Source organism: Centruroides sculpturatus, unplaced genomic scaffold, assembly GCF_000671375.1.
Source record: "Centruroides sculpturatus isolate CEXI.00-Female unplaced genomic scaffold, Cexi_2.0 scaffold4, whole genome shotgun sequence".
Classification (NCBI taxonomy): domain Eukaryota; kingdom Metazoa; phylum Arthropoda; class Arachnida; order Scorpiones; family Buthidae; genus Centruroides; species Centruroides sculpturatus.
In genome coordinates, this window is record NW_019384444.1 from 1050248 (window position 1) to 1078145 (window position 27898).

General features: G+C 27.4%; 1 protein-coding gene and 1 long non-coding RNA gene across 3 annotated transcripts; both read right to left on the minus strand.

Annotated features, from left to right (window-relative positions):
- Window positions 1-227: 227 nt before the first annotated feature.
- LOC111620295 lies at window positions 228-27485 on the minus strand. The gene is made up of 3 exons (XR_002755897.1): window positions 26972-27485; window positions 1749-1868; window positions 228-266 (listed from the first exon to the last, which is right to left on the minus strand). It is a non-coding gene; the product is annotated as an uncharacterized LOC111620295 (long non-coding RNA).
- Window positions 9657-18579, minus strand: LOC111620294 (carboxylesterase 5A-like). 2 transcript variants are annotated; one of them, XM_023362198.1, is made up of 3 exons: window positions 17218-18579; window positions 10137-11472; window positions 9657-10019 (listed from the first exon to the last, which is right to left on the minus strand). In XM_023362198.1, exons 1-3 carry the CDS (start codon window positions 17360-17362, stop codon window positions 9662-9664), a joined length of 1839 nt encoding a protein of 612 aa, XP_023217966.1. In that variant the 5' UTR covers window positions 17363-18579; the 3' UTR covers window positions 9657-9661. The 2 variants fall into 2 exon arrangements, with proteins under 2 accessions (XP_023217966.1, XP_023217965.1); XM_023362197.1 differs by lacking the exons at window positions 9657-10019; window positions 10137-11472 and adding an exon at window positions 15402-15764 and having other exon boundaries at window positions 15882-18578.
- Window positions 27486-27898: the final 413 nt, after the last annotated feature.

The following is a 27898-nucleotide window of genomic DNA, read 5'->3' on the forward strand; positions in this document are numbered from 1 at the left end:
TTTTTTATCAGTATTTAATATCATCATCCTTCTCAATTAACAGTGGTGAAATAGACTAAATAAAAATTTGGATACTATATCTTCATGCAATTTTAAAAATAAGATTTATTTATTTAATTATTTTTAAGTTGAAATATTAATAGTAAATTATATCATTTTTAATATTAAAACTTGTTTTTACTATATTTAATAATTTAATATTCTTGAATTATTATTTATTTATTTATTCACTCTTCTATTAAATTGTCGTTTTTCTTTAAGTTGCCCTACAAAAAACATTGATAACAATTTACAATAATTTTTGATAATGAAAAAAATTATTTAAAAGTAAAATATTAATAGGTTTTATATTATTATTAACTTCGAATATAATTTAAGTTAATAAAAATGACTTATAATCGAATACTGTAAACGATAATGTATTTTGTAAACCAGCTTTTAGGTTAATTTGACGTCATTCCTAAATTTCTGTAGTAAGAAAATGCAAAAAATGACGTCAAATTGACGTAAAACACCGTTCAAATAAAATGAACATGCCTAAAGCAAGTATCGTATAACATACATTTCTATCTCATAAAAAAAAACTATCAAATATACTAACAGTATGTTATGACGTTTTAGAACAATTTTGAGAACTGGATATTAAAAACTGTATTTTGTAATAAGTAGATCAATATTTAGAAATTAAATACAGAGAAATTAATCATTTAATTTGGTCAATTAATACAAACATTACCAGATGACATATTAACATGTTAAGCTGCAGTATCTTTCACTCGTCACAGATGGGTTGCTATGTGGAAGTTTTATTGTTGTTGATAAAACAAGCAATCTTCTATATTTATTCAAAGTTTATGAAAGTAAGTCTGGGTAGGCTGTTATAAAAACTTCTGTCTGGAAAATTATTTATAATACATTTAGAAGGAGTCACGAAATATCAGGACTGTGGCTGATATTTTAATAAGGAAAAAGGTAGTCGTGTATATGTGAAAAAAATGAGACGTTCCATATTAGATAGGACCAAGATATAGTACTGTCATTTACGGCACTATAGGTGTTCCTAATAAGTTCATAGCAATAATAGTGGAGGTTATTAGGAACAGTGTAAAATTTAAGAAGCTAATTTGTATTTCCGGAGTTAATTATGTCTGCTACAGGGGAAAAAAACAAAAAGAAAAGAAAGCTGGACTCCTGAGAATATGGCCAAGGCTCTGGATTCTGTGAAAAAAGGGTAATATCAGAGGAATGTAGCCAACAAGTTTAACATTCTTATAGAACTTTAGGGAACCATTTAAAAATAGGTAGAACGGATATGAAAATGAAGAAACAGTCATTGCTGTAGGAAGTACAGGAACAGGAGTTGGTACAACGAATTCTGCGTTTTTAAAAATTGTATTTTTTCTGATCTCCAAAAGACTTAGACATTGTGTTTCCGAAATCAACAATATACAAACTCCTTTTAATGAAAATCAAGAGTGGGTTCATGCTGAATGCATTGGCGCCAATACACTCAGCAATGATCATGAGAATGTGGATGTATTAATATTTATTTACTCAAAGTGCAACGAAAATTAATAAGCCATTGACTTTCAATAATGGGCCTTATTTGGAACAACGTTCCTAAAAAGCCCAATGTAAAGATTTTTTTAAAAGTAATACTTTCAGTCATTTGCTGAACAATACACTAATCACTGATTGATATATATTTATATGTTTACACATGATTCAATAAATAACTATTTCAATACCTGCTTTTATGCCACATTATTTTCCTTTATATCTTTAAACTTTCGAATGACTCTCTCAAATGAGCCTTATTTGGTCAACATATCAATACCTTATAAAAAGTATCTAAATATATCTAAAACCTGTAGAAAGATAACAAGAAACTTTTCAGAAAAATAGAATTAAACATTCTCGATTATTATCGCGCATTAGGCTAAACGTAAAATAAACAAATAAATTACAGTATAAAATTATCACAGATATAAATTTGATTAAATTTTACATCGTTGATTTGTAAACGAATTTTAAAAATGGAATTAATTTATAACTTATATTTTTATTAATAACTTATACTTTATCTTGTAAAATTGTCGTAATAACAGAATATTATTACAATGTTTTGTTCTTACCAAGGCCGTGCACACGGGTTTATGAGGATTTAACTTTTCCTGTTTGGCAATTCAAACAGAAAAATGTTACTATATTTTACTGTACGTGACTTATATTTTGTACCCGTTTAGTATACTGTATTGCTTTACTCTAAACTTGTACTGTAAAAATTTATAAACTACTTTATAAAAAATAATGTTTTTTTTTTTTTTTAAATCCCACCCTTTTAAAAATCTCGGTTCTTACAAAACTGGGTGTATTATAGGCTATCTCACTCAGTTCATAACGAATGTCATCATAAAAGTTAATTTACTTTCACTCCATAGGAAAAGTGGAAAACGAGAAACATAATCTACTTCCGCATTTCACCAATTATCATTCTTCAACTATTTCTACCAGTTAAATGGCATTTTGTTTTTTCATTATTTCTAAATCAACAAATATGTTGTTAGACATAACAAACATTATTTTCACCTTTATTTACGATTTCAGACACAATGACCACTTCAACTTTTTAACTGTATTATTTTACTTTACTGTTTTTATATTTATAAATAAAATTCAGCTATAGAATTTCAATTTTCTAAAATTTCACAATGGAATACAACCAGATGAGACTATTAAATATTTTAAAGAAATCCTTGAAAACTAAGTGTAATAAACTATAGATTTAAATTCTATTTAAACCAAATATGGCAAAATATAAATATCACTTTTCTCTTTCTAATTTATTAAAATATATTTANTCTTTTCTTCTGGTGTAGAATTTGCATATTGATAAGCCAAACCAAAGCAGGCGTGCGCTTAACTGTGTAAATTACAAATAAACTATTTAATTTTGACCTCTGAACAGTTATCCAGACAGAAAAATAACGATTTTAATGATCTTTGGGTTTTACTGTATGTTTACACTTATCACAATATAAACGATTATTTTGCATAATTTATCTTAGAAACAAGAAGTAAATACAAATAAAGATGTCTTTAGGTTTATAATATTTTAAATTTTATTACAAATTATATAATTTATAAAAAAAAAAAAAAACTAAAAATTTTTGGTATGAAAATGAATAAAAGAATTATAAATTTTTACTTGTTAGTAATCATTGTGTTATAATTAAATTACAAACGATTATAATAATTAGGTAAAATTCCAAAGAGGAGATAAAAGATTATTTTAAATTTCTACGTAAAAATTACACACTAAATTATTGGTAACAAAATTCACATTAAAATTTTATTTAGTGAAGTAAATTAAATATATTTCACTAAATAATTTGAAATAAATAAAATGAATAATATAAAATATAATCACAATATTTACTTGATTTTATTTAATAAATTTCTATCTGAAAAAACTACAAATTTTAGAAACTTTTATGTAAAATAAAACACCGTTCTTATTCATTTTAGATTTTAAAATAATTATGGCATAAGTTGAATAACTTATGCCATTATTATTTTAAATCGTAAAATAATAATTTAAGTTATTTTACTTTTTAAGGAAAACTATCTCTTCTTTAAAATAACAATTGAAAATAGACAAAATAAATAAAAGCCTATTAATTATTTATGTCATTTCTTATATAAATTTCATTGTATATAGGAATAATATACAATGAAATTTTTATTTTGAAACATTCTGAACGTAATTTTTGCATTTATGACAAGATATTTTCAAACTTAATTAAACTGCCAATTTAATACATTAAAAAAAAACAGTGTTATACTAATGTAATAAGATCAAGTAATCGATTTTGAGATCATTTAATATCAATAAGCTACTAATAATTATATAATTCAATAGCACGCAATGTTTCTAAAAGGTCTTATTGCTTTTGCTCAATTCTAAAGAAAATAACGCAATGACCAAGCTAAATTTTCTATTAAAATTTCAAATTTAATTTAAATTTAAAAATTAATGAATTTATTAAATAGAATAAAATTTTCAAGTGCTGTTTTATTCTATCCAAGAACAATGATAAATTACTCTGCAAGTAAATTAAGGATTTGCGGACACAGGATGTTTTAAATAGTAATAACCTATTAAATTCCATTTATAAAATAACAATAATCTTATCCGATTAACTCGAAATGAAAGTTAAAGCTCAAATTATTAATGCAATGCACGTACTATGAACTGATTCAGTGAATGGTCATATGAAAAGTTCGTATTGTCATTCACATAACTCGATCCAGCTGTATTAATTTGCCATTATCGAGAAAACAAGGTGCAATAATCATCTCACTTATGAGTATTTGATGCAATTCATGTTAAGTGCGCTCTACTTTAAACAGCTTTCACGCGTATTATGACTAACTCCATTAAATTTACCTAAATCTATTTAATGTTAATTTGTAGAAATATTATTGAACATAACATTTATTTAATCATAATTAATTTCATTAATCTTTATTGATCGTAAAGCAAATCGAGTTTTGAGAAAGTAGGAGTTTATGTTTAGAGTATTATGAAAGCCGCCAATAACTTCGATATGAAATTAAAGTAGATAATAAATGACTCCAGATTATTTTTTGAATCATAAAGGGTCAGAGACCACCTTCAGTATTTTTAAGTATTTTGAAAATATCGGAAAGATAAGATGTCTTTTTTGGTAGAGGACAAATTTTTTTACTTTGTTCGATAACTCGTTACCACGTGGAAACTAAATTTTTGTAAATATATTTATAAAAATAAGCTGTAAACATAAGTATAAATTATAGATACTTTATATTTAATTAGGAATTATAAACATCGTGGTTATTTAGGGAAAAAAAGCTAGGTCTACTTTAATTTTTACTTTTTTATGAATGTAAAAGTTATATAAAATCCGCATTCATTTATATTCTGTTTAATTATATAATTAAACAGTATATATATACTGTTTAATAAAACTATACATGATCGATATATAGGCCTATATATATATATATATATGTGTGTGTGTGTGTGTATAAAGTATTCAAAATTGAGTTTGTTAATATAATCTTTGTAGTTATGTGCATATATAATGATAATAATGTTTTAAAAATTTAGTTTGTGAATATGTGTGTGTATATATATATATATTAAAATTTTTTTATTTATTTGCCAATATATTTATATATTTTAACAATGAGTATATATGAAATATATTTATATATTGCAAATGAGTTAATTAAAAATACCGACGGAATCCTTATTTAATAAATTCATCTTTATTCATACTGATTTTCAATATATTATAAAACGATTTATTCAGAAACCTTGAATTTTATTTTATTTTATTTCATTTTTACTAGTTCTCTCCATCAGATTCAGAATTCAGAGTTACAAGATAATTGCTCTTATACAAAGAATTTAATAGAACAGAACTAAATTTAATAATACTGAAGCATCATATATGATTATTATATTTCATACATTAAACGTATCATTAGAGATCAAAATAATAATTATGTGGTTTATAAATAGAGACTACCCCTTTTCACATATTTTTTATTGACTCAGTGCATGTAAGAAGTTTCCTACCTATCAAAATATACAGATTTATACGATTAAACTATCAAATCTTTCATAATAACAATAAATATCGAACCTTAATTATGCTTGAAATAGTTTCGATAGAAAATGCTAACATTCTAAATGACATTAAATACTAGAATATATCTAAATTGGAAAATATGAAGCGCACTTTCAAGAAATACAAGTGAATCATTGAACACGTTACATTTAATTAAAAAAAATAATTAATAAGTCAATACAACGGTAAATTAAAACTGTAAATTATATATTACAATAATGCTTATAAACTATTTAAAAATTAATTTACTGTAGGAGCAGTTTTGATTACTTAAGAAATTTCTAACATTTTTTAAGATCCACGAAACAGACTCTTAGTTTTAATTCCGCATGTTTGAAAAGAAGATGCAAAACGAGCGAAATGAATTAAAAACAAGTATTGTTTAACTCATATTTTGCTGAAGTTGATTATTAAAAAGTTCTGAAACGGATATAAACACTAATTAAAATAATGGTCTTAATCCTTGTTTTCTGAAGATCAAGCAAATATTTTTAATTAGTTTAATGAACCCAAAGATTTGACGTCAAATATTGAAATCGAACCCACTTAAAATAGATACGTATTAGAGATTCACATGAAAAGTCTAAGTACGATAGCGATAATTATTTTTGAGCAGGTCAATATTCCAATAACTTTTTCCATGTATTTTTTCTTCTTTTATCTAGTAAGACGATCAAAGTTCACAACAGTCATTTCCCTAAATGATCATCGTCCATTCAAAATCTAATCAATGTCTTTAAATATCCCGTTAGAATTACGTATTAACTAACTAAATCATTTTAAAAATTTTAAATAAAAATCAGCTTTAAGACAAAATTATAGCATAACAAAAAGATCGATCTGACGTTACTCGTATTAAAATTTAAAAAACAAATTTTTTGTTATGTAATTTTTAAACTTAATTTTGAAGTATAAACCGAGATTATCATTCGGAGCAACAGCGAAAAATAGTAGAAAAAAATAAACAATTAAGATCGAGAGCTTGCATGGACACGAACAGTGGTGCATTATAGCTTTACGGATGGGTCCCAGGCGAATTTGAATTAGGGAGCCTCAGGTACAGTGTTGACTTCAGACATTTTTCTTCGGGAAATTTTTTAGGGAAATATTTTCTTAGGTTTCGAGCCCCCAGTTATTGGAGGTCCCAGGCAATTACCCTTTTCGCCCATAGGATGGACTCGGAGGTAGAGCGAGCTCCTTTCACCTTTTTTTTTTTTTTTTTTTGAACAAATGAAATACGTAGAATGTTTCCTTATTATTAAAAAGCAATCTTGAATATTTTATTTCCTGTTAATTATATAGGACTCTTAAGTTTTCGTCGGGCCGAGGAAAAATCCCCAGCTCCCCTCTCGCCCTGTTTTTCGATATGTAAATAGATACTAAGCATGTTTTTTAAAGACCTCCTGGACACATTTCAATTTTCTGCTAATACTATGTCAGTGGGACGAGAAATTCAAGGTGCTCTTTTTTTAATAGTTTCGCATTATCTAAAACAATTTGAAATTTTCATGTTTGTTTTTTCTATTTATTTATTAAATATTAATTTAATTTATATTTGTACTCGTTTAATTTTCAGTTACTATTATTAGAGAAATATCATAGTAAATTTTATACTTGAAATAGACCTAAATATAGCAATACATTATAAAAAGTCCACATCAAGGAGTGTATCCAGTATGCATATTAAAGAAATAAAATAATTTATTTTATAAATTTTTCACATTTAAAAATAATTATAAATAATCTTAGTAATGGCTACAAAAACTATTTGATAAAATATTAATTAAAAATTTCCATTAATAGATGCGATGAATGAAAATATTTACATATAGGCCTACCTCTTATCATTTGAAAAACAAACAAATAAATAAATGATAAGACTTATTTCTAAATTAGACCAAACCGTAACTCATGCAGAAGGTCCTAAACTTGTCAACATTTCTTATTAAATTAGGTCTAGAAGTATTAGTTACATAATATCGATCGTTATATCATACGATACAGTATCCTTATCTATAATTAGGCTAAAATTGAGGGTCAAGAGAACACACGTCGTTTGTAGAACTTTTATTTCAAACATCTTGTCTTTCTATCTGTAAAGTTGCGTTCTCATTTCCATGATTATAAAACCAGGTTGTCCTATATTACATCATATCTATAAGGTTTCAACAACACTTATAAAAACGGGGCAAGATTAACTTTTTAAATGTAATTTATTTACAAATATAAATAAAGATATTATTTATAAACATAAATGAAACGAGTTATGCAAAATATGAAGTCTAAATTCTGAAAACTCTTATTGAGAACGAACACGTTCAAGATATTTTCATTTAGCCTATTAGAAGTTGATTTTAAAATCCTGTTACCGCTAATATTTATTCAATGTCATAATTTGTTAATGAAAATGTAAATATTATTGAGTCTATAAAGCAAAATATCGCTTAGATTTTCCAGATTTTAATGAACTTAAATGACATATTACTGATTAATTGGCTGTCTGGCACGAAATACCGATCAATCTTTTACATTTTTTAACAATTAAATTGCACGATTTATTTTGTTACAAATTATTTAGAAATCAATAAAAGTATTTAAAAACAAATAAAATTGGTTTACATCTGCTCCTGTTGCAATGGTGTCAGGTCAATATCGCATTATTATTCATTTTGTTGGTACGCTATGTCAAAAGTGTTTCTAAATATTATGTAACAGTATTTGACAATCGAACAAATCCTTTTGCACAAAGTGGGTCAAGTTATGTAAATAACTTTCATTAATACTACGTTTAATGCGAATATTATCATTATAATTACTCTTCCTGCTTTCTTCATAGATATCGAGACAAACCACAGAAATTTCCAAAAAGGAGATTTTACTCAAAATATTACTCAATAACGGCACTTACTCAATGACATTTGTTGTATGACCCGAACAAGTTTGATATGATTTGTTCATAAGTGTTCATGAATTAAATACATTTCCATTTTACTATTTTTGGTATAGCCTATGAAGTTCTCTAAAATATTTTTTAATTCAATAAATTTAGTTATTCTTACCCTTTAAAATAATAATAATTTTGAAAATTACGTTTACAGATTTTGTTATTTTAATACATTTAAATTATGATTATGGTAACACCTTTGATAATTACGTTTATGTTTTGTCGTGCAATAATACTTAAATTCCGGATGTGTATAATGTAACTTCGATAATTTCATCTATTTCCTTTCTTATCCCGAATTTATAACAATAATTAAATAAAATTTGTACTATTTTAATATCATCATTAATTATCAAAATATTTAATTAATTAAGTAAAAAATTAATTAAAATTTCAATATGAAATTAATTAAATTGTATTTAATAATGATATAAAAATTGATTAAATGTTTAAAAATTTATTAAAATATTTTATTGAACATCTTCACAAATGACAATGAGATAAATGACAATGATTGAACAGAAAGAATGATAATGCTTATCATTCGTATTTGAGAGGGAAAAAATGATAACTGATTAGATATAATGAGTAACATAAAAGACAGAAATTCACTTGGACGTATGAAGCTTTGCAGTTTGTTTCATCGAACCAGGTGACTAGAAATTATTGGCAGGTTCCGTCACACCATTAAGAAGAGAAAACGGGATGCATGCATTGAGGACGGAATGTGAGATTCTTTTGCGAAGACAATTCCCTGAGATAGTTACACCCTTGAAGATGTTTGGCACTTGGTTCCGATTCGTCATCGAAAAGACGTAAAACAATGAATTCGTATAAATTTAAATAAAAATCCTTCCTCACTAATGTCTCCTCTTACATTTCCAATTGAAGTCGCTATTCTGTAATCAAACTTAAGTGCAATAACTTACTTCTAAAGTATCGTTTTCTGAGTTATGCTAAGCAATTCACTCTTTCTGTAAAACTGTACAGAATTCCAACCAATGGAAAGTTTTCTTTTTCTTATTTATATGTTCGATTTTCATAATTTTCTGTAGGGTTCTTCACTTTTGGAATTACTGCAAGCCGAACGAACTATAAACGCTACAATAACTATTAAAAATATGATTACGCCTACAAGAACGAATATTAAACATTCGACTGTCCTTGTGTTCAGTTTTAAGTCTAAAAAGTAAACTCTTCCATCCTCTACAGGTGTCAAAGTATTTTTGCAATGTTCTAAAGCTTGCACGACATTCTCCCAAAAAGAAATGATTGGATCGTTACATCCGGAAACTGTAGAATTCTCATTCATATTAACGTTGAAATGAAGAATTGTTTTGTTGACGTAAGTGTATCTGGGCCACGTTAAATGTGGGTAATTTTCAAATTCAGGATGCCTACAGAAAACAAATAAAACATTTATAAATGTCAAAATATATGAAAGCTTCATTAATTTTAAAATTTTAAATTAGAATATATACGAGTATATTTATATAATAAAAACTTCAACCTACCCATTTTTTGCAAAATTACTAAAAGCAGCGACTGTTTTCAGACTGAGTTTCTTTTCTTCTGGTGTAGAATTTGCATATTGATAAGCCAAACCAAAAGTAAACAGAACATCATCGCCATGAGCAGCAGAAATAAATGGAGGCTGAATTGAAAACGACGGTCTGTGATCGAACTGATAGACGTAAACACGATTTCTGACCGAAGCCAATCTTGCTAACTTCTCCATGTTGTTTTTAATATATAAATCTCCACAAAATTGAATATATTTGTCTCTCAAGTTTTTCCTAGAATCATCCATATATCTGTATTTATCATATGCTACTTCTTCTAAAATAGAATTTTCAGTCTTGTAATAGTCGAGAAGATTGTCTTTTAAGAGTTCTTTAAATCTGTAACTTTGTAAGGTGTTTCCAATGATATCTTGATAAGCGGGAGAATTCAAAAAATACAAAGTCAGCAAACAAATAGAACCTTCGTCCTTATTGGTGCCAAGGAGGAGATCCGTACTTGTTTGGATGCCTCGTTCGAACGTTGTCATCGGATCTTCAGTCAAGAAATGTCCGTCTATAACGGGTCGCCATCTGTCAGAAAGAGGTAATGCGGCCTTCAGTAATTCATCTGCTGGCATTAGTTGTAAACATTCGATTGAATTTATCGCTTTATCACATCCAGTTAATTTGGTTAATTGTTCCAAGGCTTCTTTCGGTTTATCTTCGAAAATATAATTGCCAGTAGCTATACCACTTTGGATAATAGCTCTTTTAAAAAGTCTTTCGTTATAATGGAGAGGTGATGCCAAATGCATAGAAACTGCCATAGCTCCTGTAAATCTGCCAAACAGCGTTACTCTGTCGGGATCTCCCCCAAATTTTCTGATATTGTCGTGAACCCACTGTAGTGCCATTCTCTGATCGAGAAGACCAATATTTCCAGGAGCATTTGCAGTTAAAGAGGATAAGAAACCAAATACAGAAACTCTATAACTCACGGTAACGACGATAACTTTACCAAGAGCAGCCAGTTGGGTTCCATCGAATTGTGTCGGATCTGCGTAACTAAATCCTTCTCCAGCTAACCAAACCATTATCGGCATAACTTCTCTGCTTTCTGGGACATAAATGTTTAAATGCAGACAATCTTCGCTCCAGTTTGACATATTTCCATAGAATAAGAGAGGACTCATAACTTCTTTCAGATGAGGAGGCTGAGGACATTGCAGTCCCGATCGTGTGGCATCACCTTCTTGGAGTGCGGAATTCAATGCAATAGGAGGACGAAATCTGAGGTTCCCTAAAGGAGGTTGTGCATACGGAATGCCAAGATACTTGGTCACAGAACCTCGTTCGGTTTNTTTTTTTTTTTTTTTAACAGTTACCAAGATTTTTCAAACAGGAAATGTAGAAAACATTTACCAAAGAATAGGGCTTATTTATAGGGCAAACAATAGGGCAAAACAAAAAATATTTATTATTATTTATCACCGTTATGCATTTTAATTAATTAATAGAAAACTTTAATATAGTAATACTTACTAACAGTTAGATGCAAGTTACGAACTTCTCATCAAGAAATCTTTAAAATTCAACTACTTAAACTTAACTACGTTACAAGGAGTTACAAATGACGCGAATGTAAGCAGATTTAATGTAATAGTAAAGCGTAAACAAAAGTGTTTACGTTCTAATGCATATTCAATTTTGAAATTCAGCAAATATTTTAATTATAGTTTATTTTATATTTAATTATTAAAAAGTCAAAATGTGTAGCTTTATTTACTTAAATTCATTGAATTCTTGTATGTATATATTTTTTTATCTATTTAAAATTGAAAACTTTTTTTATCGCTGGTTACGGAATGTATGAACTTGACCTAAATCGCTATCATCATCTTAACTTCGCATTAATTCTGTTAAATTTGTTTAAAAACAATGGAAATATAACACTGGATTCCACGCGAAAGCGGCTAATTAATAAGCCAATAATTATGAACATCTTCAAATTAAACAGTTTTATCGTCAAAAGTTTATGAAGAAATATTTAACATCATAACTGTAGAGAAAAAAAATTGATGAATTAACTATATACGTCTAATAATAGGAAGTTAGCAAGGTCAATATGACGGATGGATTTCTCTTCCTATCGTTTCTTATTCAGCTAAACGCCCACAATCTTTTTTCACTTCTATAAAACACTTTTTATATTTATTTCAATTTATTTTCAATTAAAGAATCTTTGTTGCAGATATTATTCAAGAATGGGCGATTATTTTGGAAAAGAGAATTTTAAATTAAAGAAAAATTTTTTCATTGTAAATTTATTTAGTATTCTATTAATGAAGATGTAGCCAAGTCCGTCGAAAGCTTGAATAGAGGCCCGGGGATAAAGCGGGTCTTTTTTATCCCGTAGCGGGCCCCTTTTGCCTTGTTTTGAACAAATGAAATACATAGAATTAAGCTTTATTTACAAAAAGCAGACTTAAAGTATTTAAGTTTTTTAGTAAAAATAACACTAATTCATAGAAGTAGGAATAACTTCAGGCCCCAATTTTCCTGGGCTCGGAGAAGAATTGGGGCCTGTAGTGATTTTACTCGGGAAAAATCCCCCAATATCCCTCTCGAAAGCTCTGTATCAGATAGACTACTAGAATAATTCCTATTGTAATAATTAATTACGTCCAATAGAAGAAAATAATAATATAGTAAATCGAATTAAGTATTAAAGTTTTTAAAAATCATTTTAAAGAGCAATTTTTTCCTGATACTTTCGAAATAGCCTATTTTATGATATAGGCTACCTTTCGAAACAACTATGTAAAAGATTGACATCTAATATAAAACTATTTTAGAAATAGAAGAAAAGTTTCAAAATTGGAAAAAAAACTTATTTCAAAACAAATAGGTTAAAAGTAAAAATCATGCTCATATATTTACTTTGATTTTATAGTAACGATGCAGAAAATTTAACTTTAATTAACGTAAGTCTATTATAAAAATATTAATATTGCAACAAATAATATTTAAATTAATATAATATAAACACGAATTTCGGTCGATCCTGTTCCGTAATNATTAATTAAAAATTTCCATTAATAGATGCGATGAATGAAAATATTTACATATAGGCCTACCTCTTATCATTTGAAAAACAAACAAATAAATAAATGATAAGACTTATTTCTAAATTAGACCAAACCGTAACTCATGCAGAAGGTCCTAAACTTGTCAACATTTCTTATTAAATTAGGTCTAGAAGTATTAGTTACATAATATCGATCGTTATATCATACGATACAGTATCCTTATCTATAATTAGGCTAAAATTGAGGGTCAAGAGAACACACGTCGTTTGTAGAACTTTTATTTCAAACATCTTGTCTTTCTATCTGTAAAGTTGCGTTCTCATTTCCATGATTATAAAACCAGGTTGTCCTATATTACATCATATCTATAAGGTTTCAACAACACTTATAAAAACGGGGCAAGATTAACTTTTTAAATGTAATTTATTTACAAATATAAATAAAGATATTATTTATAAACATAAATGAAACGAGTTATGCAAAATATGAAGTCTAAATTCTGAAAACTCTTATTGAGAACGAACACGTTCAAGATATTTTCATTTAGCCTATTAGAAGTTGATTTTAAAATCCTGTTACCGCTAATATTTATTCAATGTCATAATTTGTTAATGAAAATGTAAATATTATTGAGTCTATAAAGCAAAATATCGCTTAGATTTTCCAGATTTTAATGAACTTAAATGACATATTACTGATTAATTGGCTGTCTGGCACGAAATACCGATCAATCTTTTACATTTTTTAACAATTAAATTGCACGATTTATTTTGTTACAAATTATTTAGAAATCAATAAAAGTATTTAAAAACAAATAAAATTGGTTTACATCTGCTCCTGTTGCAATGGTGTCAGGTCAATATCGCATTATTATTCATTTTGTTGGTACGCTATGTCAAAAGTGTTTCTAAATATTATGTAACAGTATTTGACAATCGAACAAATCCTTTTGCACAAAGTGGGTCAAGTTATGTAAATAACTTTCATTAATACTACGTTTAATGCGAATATTATCATTATAATTACTCTTCCTGCTTTCTTCATAGATATCGAGACAAACCACAGAAATTTCCAAAAAGGAGATTTTACTCAAAATATTACTCAATAACGGCACTTACTCAATGACATTTGTTGTATGACCCGAACAAGTTTGATATGATTTGTTCATAAGTGTTCATGAATTAAATACATTTCCATTTTACTATTTTTGGTATAGCCTATGAAGTTCTCTAAAATATTTTTTAATTCAATAAATTTAGTTATTCTTACCCTTTAAAATAATAATAATTTTGAAAATTACGTTTACAGATTTTGTTATTTTAATACATTTAAATTATGATTATGGTAACACCTTTGATAATTACGTTTATGTTTTGTCGTGCAATAATACTTAAATTCCGGATGTGTATAATGTAACTTCGATAATTTCATCTATTTCCTTTCTTATCCCGAATTTATAACAATAATTAAATAAAATTTGTACTATTTTAATATCATCATTAATTATCAAAATATTTAATTAATTAAGTAAAAAATTAATTAAAATTTCAATATGAAATTAATTAAATTGTATTTAATAATGATATAAAAATTGATTAAATGTTTAAAAATTTATTAAAATATTTTATTGAACATCTTCACAAATGACAATGAGATAAATGACAATGATTGAACAGAAAGAATGATAATGCTTATCATTCGTATTTGAGAGGGAAAAAATGATAACTGATTAGATATAATGAGTAACATAAAAGACAGAAATTCACTTGGACGTATGAAGCTTTGCAGTTTGTTTCATCGAACCAGGTGACTAGAAATTATTGGCAGGTTCCGTCACACCATTAAGAAGAGAAAACGGGATGCATGCATTGAGGACGGAATGTGAGATTCTTTTGCGAAGACAATTCCCTGAGATAGTTACACCCTTGAAGATGTTTGGCACTTGGTTCCGATTCGTCATCGAAAAGACGTAAAACAATGAATTCGTATAAATTTAAATAAAAATCCTTCCTCACTAATGTCTCCTCTTACATTTCCAATTGAAGTCGCTATTCTGTAATCAAACTTAAGTGCAATAACTTACTTCTAAAGTATCGTTTTCTGAGTTATGCTAAGCAATTCACTCTTTCTGTAAAACTGTACAGAATTCCAACCAATGGAAAGTTTTCTTTTTCTTATTTATATGTTCGATTTTCATAATTTTCTGTAGGGTTCTTCACTTTTGGAATTACTGCAAGCCGAACGAACTATAAACGCTACAATAACTATTAAAAATATGATTACGCCTACAAGAACGAATATTAAACATTCGACTGTCCTTGTGTTCAGTTTTAAGTCTAAAAAGTAAACTCTTCCATCCTCTACAGGTGTCAAAGTATTTTTGCAATGTTCTAAAGCTTGCACGACATTCTCCCAAAAAGAAATGATTGGATCGTTACATCCGGAAACTGTAGAATTCTCATTCATATTAACGTTGAAATGAAGAATTGTTTTGTTGACGTAAGTGTATCTGGGCCACGTTAAATGTGGGTAATTTTCAAATTCAGGATGCCTACAGAAAACAAATAAAACATTTATAAATGTCAAAATATATGAAAGCTTCATTAATTTTAAAATTTTAAATTAGAATATATACGAGTATATTTATATAATAAAAACTTCAACCTACCCATTTTTTGCAAAATTACTAAAAGCAGCGACTGTTTTCAGACTGAGTTTCTTTTCTTCTGGTGTAGAATTTGCATATTGATAAGCCAAACCAAAAGTAAACAGAACATCATCGCCATGAGCAGCAGAAATAAATGGAGGCTGAATTGAAAACGACGGTCTGTGATCGAACTGATAGACGTAAACACGATTTCTGACCGAAGCCAATCTTGCTAACTTCTCCATGTTGTTTTTAATATATAAATCTCCACAAAATTGAATATATTTGTCTCTCAAGTTTTTCCTAGAATCATCCATATATCTGTATTTATCATATGCTACTTCTTCTAAAATAGAATTTTCAGTCTTGTAATAGTCGAGAAGATTGTCTTTTAAGAGTTCTTTAAATCTGTAACTTTGTAAGGTGTTTCCAATGATATCTTGATAAGCGGGAGAATTCAAAAAATACAAAGTCAGCAAACAAATAGAACCTTCGTCCTTATTGGTGCCAAGGAGGAGATCCGTACTTGTTTGGATGCCTCGTTCGAACGTTGTCATCGGATCTTCAGTCAAGAAATGTCCGTCTATAACGGGTCGCCATCTGTCAGAAAGAGGTAATGCGGCCTTCAGTAATTCATCTGCTGGCATTAGTTGTAAACATTCGATTGAATTTATCGCTTTATCACATCCAGTTAATTTGGTTAATTGTTCCAAGGCTTCTTTCGGTTTATCTTCGAAAATATAATTGCCAGTAGCTATACCACTTTGGATAATAGCTCTTTTAAAAAGTCTTTCGTTATAATGGAGAGGTGATGCCAAATGCATAGAAACTGCCATAGCTCCTGTAAATCTGCCAAACAGCGTTACTCTGTCGGGATCTCCCCCAAATTTTCTGATATTGTCGTGAACCCACTGTAGTGCCATTCTCTGATCGAGAAGACCAATATTTCCAGGAGCATTTGCAGTTAAAGAGGATAAGAAACCAAATACAGAAACTCTATAACTCACGGTAACGACGATAACTTTACCAAGAGCAGCCAGTTGGGTTCCATCGAATTGTGTCGGATCTGCGTAACTAAATCCTTCTCCAGCTAACCAAACCATTATCGGCATAACTTCTCTGCTTTCTGGGACATAAATGTTTAAATGCAGACAATCTTCGCTCCAGTTTGACATATTTCCATAGAATAAGAGAGGACTCATAACTTCTTTCAGATGAGGAGGCTGAGGACATTGCAGTCCCGATCGTGTGGCATCACCTTCTTGGAGTGCGGAATTCAATGCAATAGGAGGACGAAATCTGAGGTTCCCTAAAGGAGGTTGTGCATACGGAATGCCAAGATACTTGGTCACAGAACCTCGTTCGGTTTCTACTCTAAGTCCTCTCAACATTCCATTAGTAGCGCTAACGTCGGCCCGTACCACAGCGCCAAACGCAAAAGCTAGCAGGTAGAGAAACATCTTTTGAGTTTGGCTATTTGTGAGCTTGTGTGTGAAGCGCATGTGTCTACCTCTCTATATAGTCGGTAGTCACGTGAATGGAGGATGTCATCGACCTTACAGTCACGTGTTCTATCTGGGGGCGATCGAAGGTCGAGTGTGGAGTTCCCGCAATAGTTTTCAACTGGCTGGCATCTACAGCCACTTGGATTTGTCAAGAGCTCTCTCTGCCAGCGGTTGATTCGACGCATTATTGTCCTTTCGCTTTGTGCGTATAACTTATCGCTGTATTTGTTAAAAAACTGTATGTTACACATATATATATGCATGTATTTCTTTTTTTTATTTCGCTCTATTTCGTATCTTATTGCAACATTGTATTTTTACTAATGACGATGATGTCACTTTATTTCAAATGTTTTTAAATTTTAAAAATTATTTTATATGTAACTATTTTCGTTATTTCTTCCACATTAACTTTAACGCTGTTTAAAATTATTTCTAATAGTTAAATAGAGGTCAAAGATAAATTTTAACCAAATTAAGTGGCGTAGATATAAAATTTTACAATTATTGTCGTTCTATTAGATATAAGACTCCATCCACTACTAAATATTTTCTATCTCGCATCGTTATTTTTATCAAAGTATAAATTTAAACCGCTTGAACTTTAATCTTTTAAAAGGCATAGACCTGTAAAAAAATCATTTCCAGAAATTCTAGAATCATAACTAAAAAAAATCCTATTAATCAAAATATTTATTTAACCGATTTTAACATCTTAACCTCCATTAAATTTACAGACCGCAAGTTAAAATGACAAACTTTCGATAATCCGACTAACCGGAAATATTTGCGACAATATCAGACATCTGCTAGCTTCTATTATTGATGTTATTAAAAATAAATATTAAATAATTCTTTTTGTAGTAGACAATAATTTGCTTAATAGAAGTCGTTTACCTTTGAATTCATCTCATACTTTGTACCCTTGGGGATATAAATTATCTTTTCGAGGGAAAAGATGAGAATAAATTTAAAAAAAAGCACAGTAATATAAACGACACGGGTTTATCATTTTGGTTTGCTATAATTATGGAAGTTTAATGAACTTGGGAATTCTATGAAGTCAACGGAATTTGACATGACTAAAAACTGTTGATAAAAGAAAATTAGGAAATGTTCCTCTAAAGTCAGCAGTTATGATATATCATTTTTAAAATCGGGTTTTTAACCCTACGCTTCTTAGAAGTAGTCAAATTATTATTATATTTTTGAGTAAAAAATTTATTTTTGTAGACTATAAACTATTCCTCAATAAATTCTATACGTTAATTAACGCAAACAATCGCGAGTTATTTATATTTAAACAAGTAACAATTAATTAATATACGAAAAACATACAAACACATTAAGTTTTTTTAAAAAAAGAAAGTTAACATAAAATTAAATGAATGAATGTAGACCCTATAAATAAATAAATCCAATTTAAATTACTGCGTGTTTTATTATTAATGCCATATAGATTAAGGTACTGGATATAAATCTATAAATTTGTTAGACATAAGAATAAGAATATATGTTTAATATACATAAACATAAATTACATATCCAAGACTGTTAAAAAAATAAAACTAATCAGTTTTCCCGGTAGTAGAAAGAAAGAGTGTCTACTTGTATGATGCTATTCCGCCTTGACGTCACTAACCAGTCGCTTTTTTTTTTTAAAATAGTGGTAAGAGAAAAAAGAAAAAAATATTTTATGACATCATCTCAGGATGCAAGACTTGTGAAGGGGAATGACCAGATGTTAGCGAGAATATTTTTCGTCTTTTCTTAAAAATTTCTATAAAGACCGCAATCAAATTTCCCAATATTTTTACTTAATAAGCTTATTGAATCACAAATACTAATTCGAGAGTTGGCTCGAATTACTATTAGTTCGACAACTTCAATAAAAATTTCAGTGTCAGTAGAAAAATTCAATATTATTTTTTAATTTGCTTGTTATGCATTATTTAGGGCGTTTAACTCGTATTTTTGTTTTAATATGTTATTTGTTATCGTCAATTTACCATAATTTTTATAGTATATTTTACAACTTTGCAAAATAATTTAAGAAGTAATAATTAATTGTCTGTAAGTAGGCGGTTTTTTTAGAGAGAATATGATAATAATCCTCCAACTATTATCATATTATAATTGGATTACCGGAGGATTATTATCATATTCTCTAATAAAATATTTTATGAAAATAAGTTTCTAATAAAAGATTTTTTTATAAAAATAGAAAATGAAGAATGATATTTTTAATCGGTTCTGATAAGATTTTTTTGACTTAAGCTTACAGAATCTAGAAAACTTTTTTTTTTTCCTGTTTATAAAACTTTGATGCAATTCTTGAAATAAAAATAAAATTTAATAAAAAGACGTCTTCTGAAAGTCCTAAACTAATAGCTTTTTCTTGAATTTATTTATCGAATATTTAAGAGGCAAAAACAAAGTTAATCGCTACTGATTCAACAGAAATATAAGCGTCAAATTATAAAACAATTCTTAAAATGAGTTATTATGAGTTAAAAAGATTATTAAAGCACTATCAATTTTCAGATATTTTAAAGAGAATTTTAACTACTTTATATTCATCCGTAATTCAAATTACAATACTTATTATTGGTACAGTACTGTACAGTACATGTACTATGCGTTGCTCTATTAAATATTCCTTAAGACGGCCGAAAACTTGCATAACGTCATTAATATTAATATAACGTAAAAATTGAATTAACATTCTCAACGTTTAATTTTGTAATTTTATTAATAATTAGTTAATTGGTTTATAAATTTCGCCAGTTTTTACAAAAGCAAAAAAACGTTAAAACAACATTCAAATAATCCAATCGCGATCGGCAATTTGGAAATTTAATTCTATAAATATTTTAATTAAAAAAGACGGTAGAAATCAAATAAAAATTAACTATCAGGCTCTTTTATTTAATTATTTGTAAAATTAAGACTTATTTATTTATTTATATATTTATAAATGGGAAGATTCGAATCAACAGTAGGCTATACTGTACTTACCAAGAAAAAATCCAGACACAATTTTAAAATAAAAAAAAAATAGATTTCTATATCGAAAGTAAACAGAGATAAGTAATTTAAAAAAAAATTAGATTTAATTTTATTATGTAAAAACTTTAATCAAGAAGACTGTGATGTAATAAATCAAATTTTTCAGAAAAGTAGAAATATTTGGACATAGTTATTTCTAAATAAAAAGGGAAACTGTGTTGAAATATACAGATATAAATTTCTTACAAATTTAGAAAAGACTACGTGCTTTTCCGATTCCAAAAGTTCAAGGTTATAATAAAGAAACTCGGGCAAATTAGAAAAACAATCTTTATTTTACTAATAGGTGATTGATCTTAAATAATACGAATAGCGATTGGCTACGCTCCCGGTACCAGTTTGACTTCGTTTATATTGGATTTAAATCGAAATAAACTGCTAATTGATGAAAATAAATAGCGTAGAAGAGTCAAGGATGGAGTGACGTAGATGCTCGAGTTGTTTCAGCAATTATTCATTATCGCATCTGTTTATTATATTAGTATTAAAAAAAAAAAAGCTCTTTACCTATCATCTTTGATCTATTATCTATAACACGCGAAACGTTGAACGAATTTTATTGGATACAACAAATCCAGCACAGAGAAAAATAACCAAACTTTCAAAAATATTATTTCAACATTTTTAAGATTGACTTAAAAACATTATTTATAGCGATATTGATCGAAGAGATTTTATTAACTTGTAAATATTATCATCTAAATATATATTAAAAAATCTATAAATTTGTTATTTTTCAAATTACCTTTATTTTTTCTCACTTTAAACCTCTAATGATGGAAAAGTTTTAGGCCTATATTGTAGATAGGAAATAAACACGAGATAAATATCAATCAATGGAAGATTTCACCTTAACTCTAAGACTTTAATTGTGTATATTTGTGTCAAATTTTATAAACATCGTTAATGAAAAATTAATCAGATATAATAGAGATTTCATAATCAAATAAATATACTTTACATGTTAGTAACACATTTATTTTTCTTGTCTTTTAATATTTCAATTCATTTTGTTTACAAATAAAATAATAGTTAATTTTTTATATTATTATCGATTATATAAATATTACTTGTTATGTAAATCTGTTTATATTTTAATAATTTAAACAGACAGCTTCAACTTAGAATTATTCATAGTCAACTTTTGTCTCTTCTCCATTAGTATTTATTAGAAATAATATTGCTTTATTACATTGTACTTTAGTATAAAAAACAAAATTTTTAACTAGAATAATTGTATTGACATTATAAGAACGGACTTTATCCTCAATTTATTTAAAAGCTGTTTCATGATAATTTAATGGAAATTTAACAATTGCCATTATGAAAACACCACGTCTTCCCTTTTTTATTAAATAAAATTTAAAGAATAAAATTTTTAAAATTCCATTAGATTTAACTTATATACATTAGAATATTATAAATCTAGAAGTGTTAAGTGTATTCTTTTATATTTTTCGCTGTTACTCGTTTCATATTATATCTGTTTAAATTTTACTATAATAACTGATTTATGAATTATGCTAAAATATTTATAATTTACTTAAATTTTTAATAATTTAATGCGATTAAAATTTAAAAAAGTTTACATTATAGCAGTGTAGAATATCATAAATAATTCGCATCATAACTGTAGAGAAAAAAAATTGATGAATTAACTATATACGTCTAATAATAGGAAGTTAGCAAGGTCAATATGACGGATGGATTTCTCTTCCTATCGTTTCTTATTCAGCTAAACGCCCACAATCTTTTTTCACTTCTATAAAACACTTTTTATATTTATTTCAATTTATTTTCAATTAAAGAATCTTTGTTGCAGATATTATTCAAGAATGGGCGATTATTTTGGAAAAGAGAATTTTAAATTAAAGAAAAATTTTTTCATTGTAAATTTATTTAGTATTCTATTAATGAAGATGTAGCCAAGTCCGTCGAAAGCTTGAATAGAGGCCCGGGGATAAAGCGGGTCTTTTTTATCCCGTAGCGGGCCCCTTTTGCCTTGTTTTGAACAAATGAAATACATAGAATTAAGCTTTATTTACAAAAAGCAGACTTAAAGTATTTAAGTTTTTTAGTAAAAATAACACTAATTCATAGAAGTAGGAATAACTTCAGGCCCCAATTTTCCTGGGCTCGGAGAAGAATTGGGGCCTGTAGTGATTTTACTCGGGAAAAATCCCCCAATATCCCTCTCGAAAGCTCTGTATCAGATAGACTACTAGAATAATTCCTATTGTAATAATTAATTACGTCCAATAGAAGAAAATAATAATATAGTAAATCGAATTAAGTATTAAAGTTTTTAAAAATCATTTTAAAGAGCAATTTTTTCCTGATACTTTCGAAATAGCCTATTTTATGATATAGGCTACCTTTCGAAACAACTATGTAAAAGATTGACATCTAATATAAAACTATTTTAGAAATAGAAGAAAAGTTTCAAAATTGGAAAAAAAACTTATTTCAAAACAAATAGGTTAAAAGTAAAAATCATGCTCATATATTTACTTTGATTTTATAGTAACGATGCAGAAAATTTAACTTTAATTAACGTAAGTCTATTATAAAAATATTAATATTGCAACAAATAATATTTAAATTAATATAATATAAACACGAATTTCGGTCGATCCTGTTCCGTAATTTAAAACGAAAGTAGAATATATCAAATATAATTTACAAAGTAGTAACTATTTAAAAATAATAACAGAGTTTAACTGATTAAAACAGTGAGAGTAAATATCTCTTATGAAATCTATCATAAAATAAAACAATATATAAATTATAAGAAAATTACGATTTTATAATTATTATATTGATATTTATCAGAGAAAATGAGTAAAGATAAAAATTACAAGCATCATCCCATATCATCCGACACCATCCCATTTTAAAGAGATATCATCCGATTCAAAATCAATATTTTATTGGCGTTTAAGTTGAAGATAATAACAAGATTACTACACTTACATAATTTATATCTAGAATTATAATACCATTATAATATAAGATTAATTAATCCATAAATATATAGGATGTACGATTTGACAAATCATATTATAATAACCTAAAAAATAAATCAAATGAATTTACTTTTAGGATTTTGGGGGAGTGATTTAAAGCTCGATAAAATCTATAAATTACAATTATCTGATGGCACGTATATTCTTCCAACAATAGAATTTTATGCTGTAGAATATTATTTTAATTTATAGTCTTTATCAAACCATGAAATCAAAATATTTTAAAATTACGAAAGTAAGATTGGCATCGTATTATTTTTATCCCTTCAAGTAATAAATAATAGATTAGGTAACTATTAGCTTCTGAAATTACATTTTATTCAAAATTTTAACTTATTTAGCATTTTTTTTTTTTTTTAACAGTTACCAAGATTTTTCAAACAGGAAATGTAGAAAACATTTACCAAAGAATAGGGCTTATTTATAGGGCAAACAATAGGGCAAAACAAAAAATATTTATTATTATTTATCACCGTTATGCATTTTAATTAATTAATAGAAAACTTTAATATAGTAATACTTACTAACAGTTAGATGCAAGTTACGAACTTCTCATCAAGAAATCTTTAAAATTCAACTACTTAAACTTAACTACGTTACAAGGAGTTACAAATGACGCGAATGTAAGCAGATTTAATGTAATAGTAAAGCGTAAACAAAAGTGTTTACGTTCTAATGCATATTCAATTTTGAAATTCAGCAAATATTTTAATTATAGTTTATTTTATATTTAATTATTAAAAAGTCAAAATGTGTAGCTTTATTTACTTAAATTCATTGAATTCTTGTATGTATATATTTTTTTATCTATTTAAAATTGAAAACTTTTTTTATCGCTGGTTACGGAATGTATGAACTTGACCTAAATCGCTATCATCATCTTAACTTCGCATTAATTCTGTTAAATTTGTTTAAAAACAATGGAAATATAACACTGGATTCCACGCGAAAGCGGCTAATTAATAAGCCAATAATTATGAACATCTTCAAATTAAACAGTTTTATCGTCAAAAGTTTATGAAGAAATATTTAAAAATTATAAATTTTAATCGAAATAGAAAGTTTCTCGATGGACTTTTACTTATTTATTAGGTTTAACCGGCTTACTTAAAAGCATTTTCACAGCTTTTTTAGTGAATATTCTTTAACTGTTTTTAATGTGACATGCGCTTAAATCAGATAAATTTGAAAACGTAATTAACAGTAAGAATTGATAAAGGAAAATTAACAAAACAGTAGATCAAGGTCGGTCACGAAACTTGGCCAAGGTCTGGTGTGTTCATGCAACTCTGAACTGATGACAGATGGAAAATGTGCTTTCTAATTTTACTAAAAGATACGTGGGAATACATCTTTTCATTCACTTTACTCATGTTAACTCCCTTTAAATTTTATAAACATTACATCATAATATAGTAAAATAGAATTTTTCTAAAGCTTTATCTAAAAAAAAAACAAACCTTTCTTCAATTAAAAAGTTTTAATTAATACACCTCATACATTACACGTTTAGTCTTTTAATTAATGTTAAAATATTAAATATTTGGATTATTACACAATATTAATACTACAATCAAAGCCCAACAACGTACACAAAAGAAGATAGAAAACAAATACTGTAGTTATAAATGGAGAAGGTAGAAATCAAAGATAAATGTGTATTTTTAAGATTATCGTAATTTTCAAAAGGGTGAATAAACTGATTATAAATTTTATCTAATTAAAATTTTCCAGAAAATTGTTTAAAAATGACTTTATCTAATAAAATGTTTAAAATATTTTGATTTGGAGGTTTACTTCGCTGACAGGTAGCCAATGTTTTCAAAAATATTTGAGAACATTCCAACTTTAAACTCGTTTGAAAATTGGAATGTCCTCAAATATTTTTGACTATTGTTTAAATTCTGTTGTTGACTGTTAGAGACAATAGTTTAGTATCATTAACGTCATTTTAGTTTTCATCAAATTAGTTATACCCTCATCGCTGCTACTTTCTATTTTCTTCACACTTTAACCGATGGTTTTAGACATTTTTATTTTTAGCAATAAATATTTATTTGGTCACATAATTATTTTAAGACCTTTAAAATATTTTCATGGATATCTTTGTAATGTAATAGTAAAATTATTCACATCACAAAAGTGACGTTTGGTTTTAAAAAATGAATTTGATTTTTAAATTACTCTTCTAATTCTTTAACGTATTAAAATATTAAATTTTTATATAATTAAGGCTGTTATTTTCTTATATTTTCACCGTAATGTTTTCAGATATCTGCTGAACGATAGTATTGTTGAATAGTCAACATGGAATAGAATAGTAAAACTGGAACAATTTTTGATGACGTTGACTTTGACTGTGATTCAGCGTTAAAAATTGAATGGGTGTGCTCCTTACTTAATTCACAATTCTGTATTTCAAATGTAAAAATGTATGTAGAGACTGGACGTAATGAACAAAATTTTATTTTAAAAGGTTCTTATGAAATAAACATAAATTTTCTCTAGTGAAATATTCCAAAAATAAATTTTGATAATTTTTAATAAGAATTTCCTTTAGATGACTCGCATGTCGCAATTTAATTATATTTAAAGTACGCTTGAGCAATCTACTTTATGATAGGGCTAAATGATTTCTTACGAGTGAGTAATTTTATTCTGTGTTCACCACAGATTTTACACAGAACATAAAAACTGGTAATCTTTTTTTCTTTTTTAAGAAACGCAACTTCTCATTACATTAAAATCACGACTTTTTCGTCACGCATGTGCCAAATAAGGCATATTAAGTACAGAATTTCCTAAAATCGATACACGTGTATATAAATGTATAGCAATATTCTTCTTTTAATTTTATTGTGACCCCCATTTCTCATTCACGATCATCCAATGTCCGTTATCGACGTTATTACAGAAATCACAACCGTCCTTGGATCAAGTCATTCACTCGCCTAACTGGCGAAGTTCCAAAACCTTGACATTCTCTATGATCCGAACTATAAGCGAGTATCATAAATACTATCCTGTGTGATCGAAATCTATTTTATGATTAACCTATATTAAACAATCACCTCTTTTATTCAAAATTCAAACTCTGCATCTGTAACAAATGTTGCCACGCCAGTCTTCATTGATCTATGACCTACCTTTTATCGTCACCGAAAAACCTTGAAATTTCAATTTTATTTTTATTTTTATTTCATTATAAAAACTGCACTGTTCGACTCTCGAACATTGATTTCTTTCAATGTAAATTTACACACCAAAGCGAAATATTATATGCTAAAGAATTTCCTACATATCAATTTTAATTATTGATATTTTTTTTATAAAATTTGAAATTGTTCATAGAACGCAATAAGTTATTATCTGTTTGACGTCACTTCAGATATTAAGTTTCGAATCTAATTGAGTCATTTCCTTTAAGTTTGCAAATCGGAAATTAAATAAATAAATAAATAAATGCAAAAACATTAAACTCTTTCAGAGTAATGAGTCCTTGAATTCTAACCTGGCATTATCGAAAAATCTAAAGTTGATAGAATTATACAGGATGTAGACACAAACATTGCACCAAAATGTATTTCGTCTCTTCTACGAAATAACTAAATGCGATTGCACTGGGGTATAGGTAATCAATAATGGGCTACCGTTGGTTTGGACGCCATCTCCAACTCCTTCCCATGGGCAAATCCTATCGTAGATCCTACGAAAGATAATGGCATAGTTTAAATTACAAATCCTAGAGCATGATCAATACGAAAAATTTCTGTTAAAATATTCAAAGGGGAAATGGTTGAACACAGTAAAAAAATGAGTTGCGAAAACGTGTGTGGCTTTTCTGAATGGTATCGAAATCAGAATAAGAATTTATTTTTTTTCCAGTAAAAAAGCTTTTAAATAATAGTCTAAAGTTCGTTACACATTAACTAGATAATGGTTCACAACTGGATATCGGTTGATAAATCGAATTAGAACATATCAGTACGGTTGCACCAAGTATTTTGGATTATATATTTCAATATTTTCTTTATGTAATTATAAATAATTTAATGTAATTAATTTATTAATTATTTATTCAAATTTTAATATGTTTTATTCAACAATATAAATACTAGTAAGGTTAAGTTAAGTGATAGAAAATGTTAAAATAGGCTAATAGTAAGAAGCTGATGACGTGATTCACAAATCTCTGCCATTAATTAATATTATTTGGAGTATTTAAACCAAAAATGTTATCAAAAATTATAAAAATATCACCAAATACATTTAGAAAATGCCACTCTTTATGATATTGATATCGTTCTGTTCACTGATATTTACCAATCAGATGATAATATACAAAAAATATTTTTTAAACTAAACTGTTTCGGGTTTCAGAACATTTAAACATTTCACTTCTAAGAATATTTCGGTTTACTTTAATTTTTAATTCGTT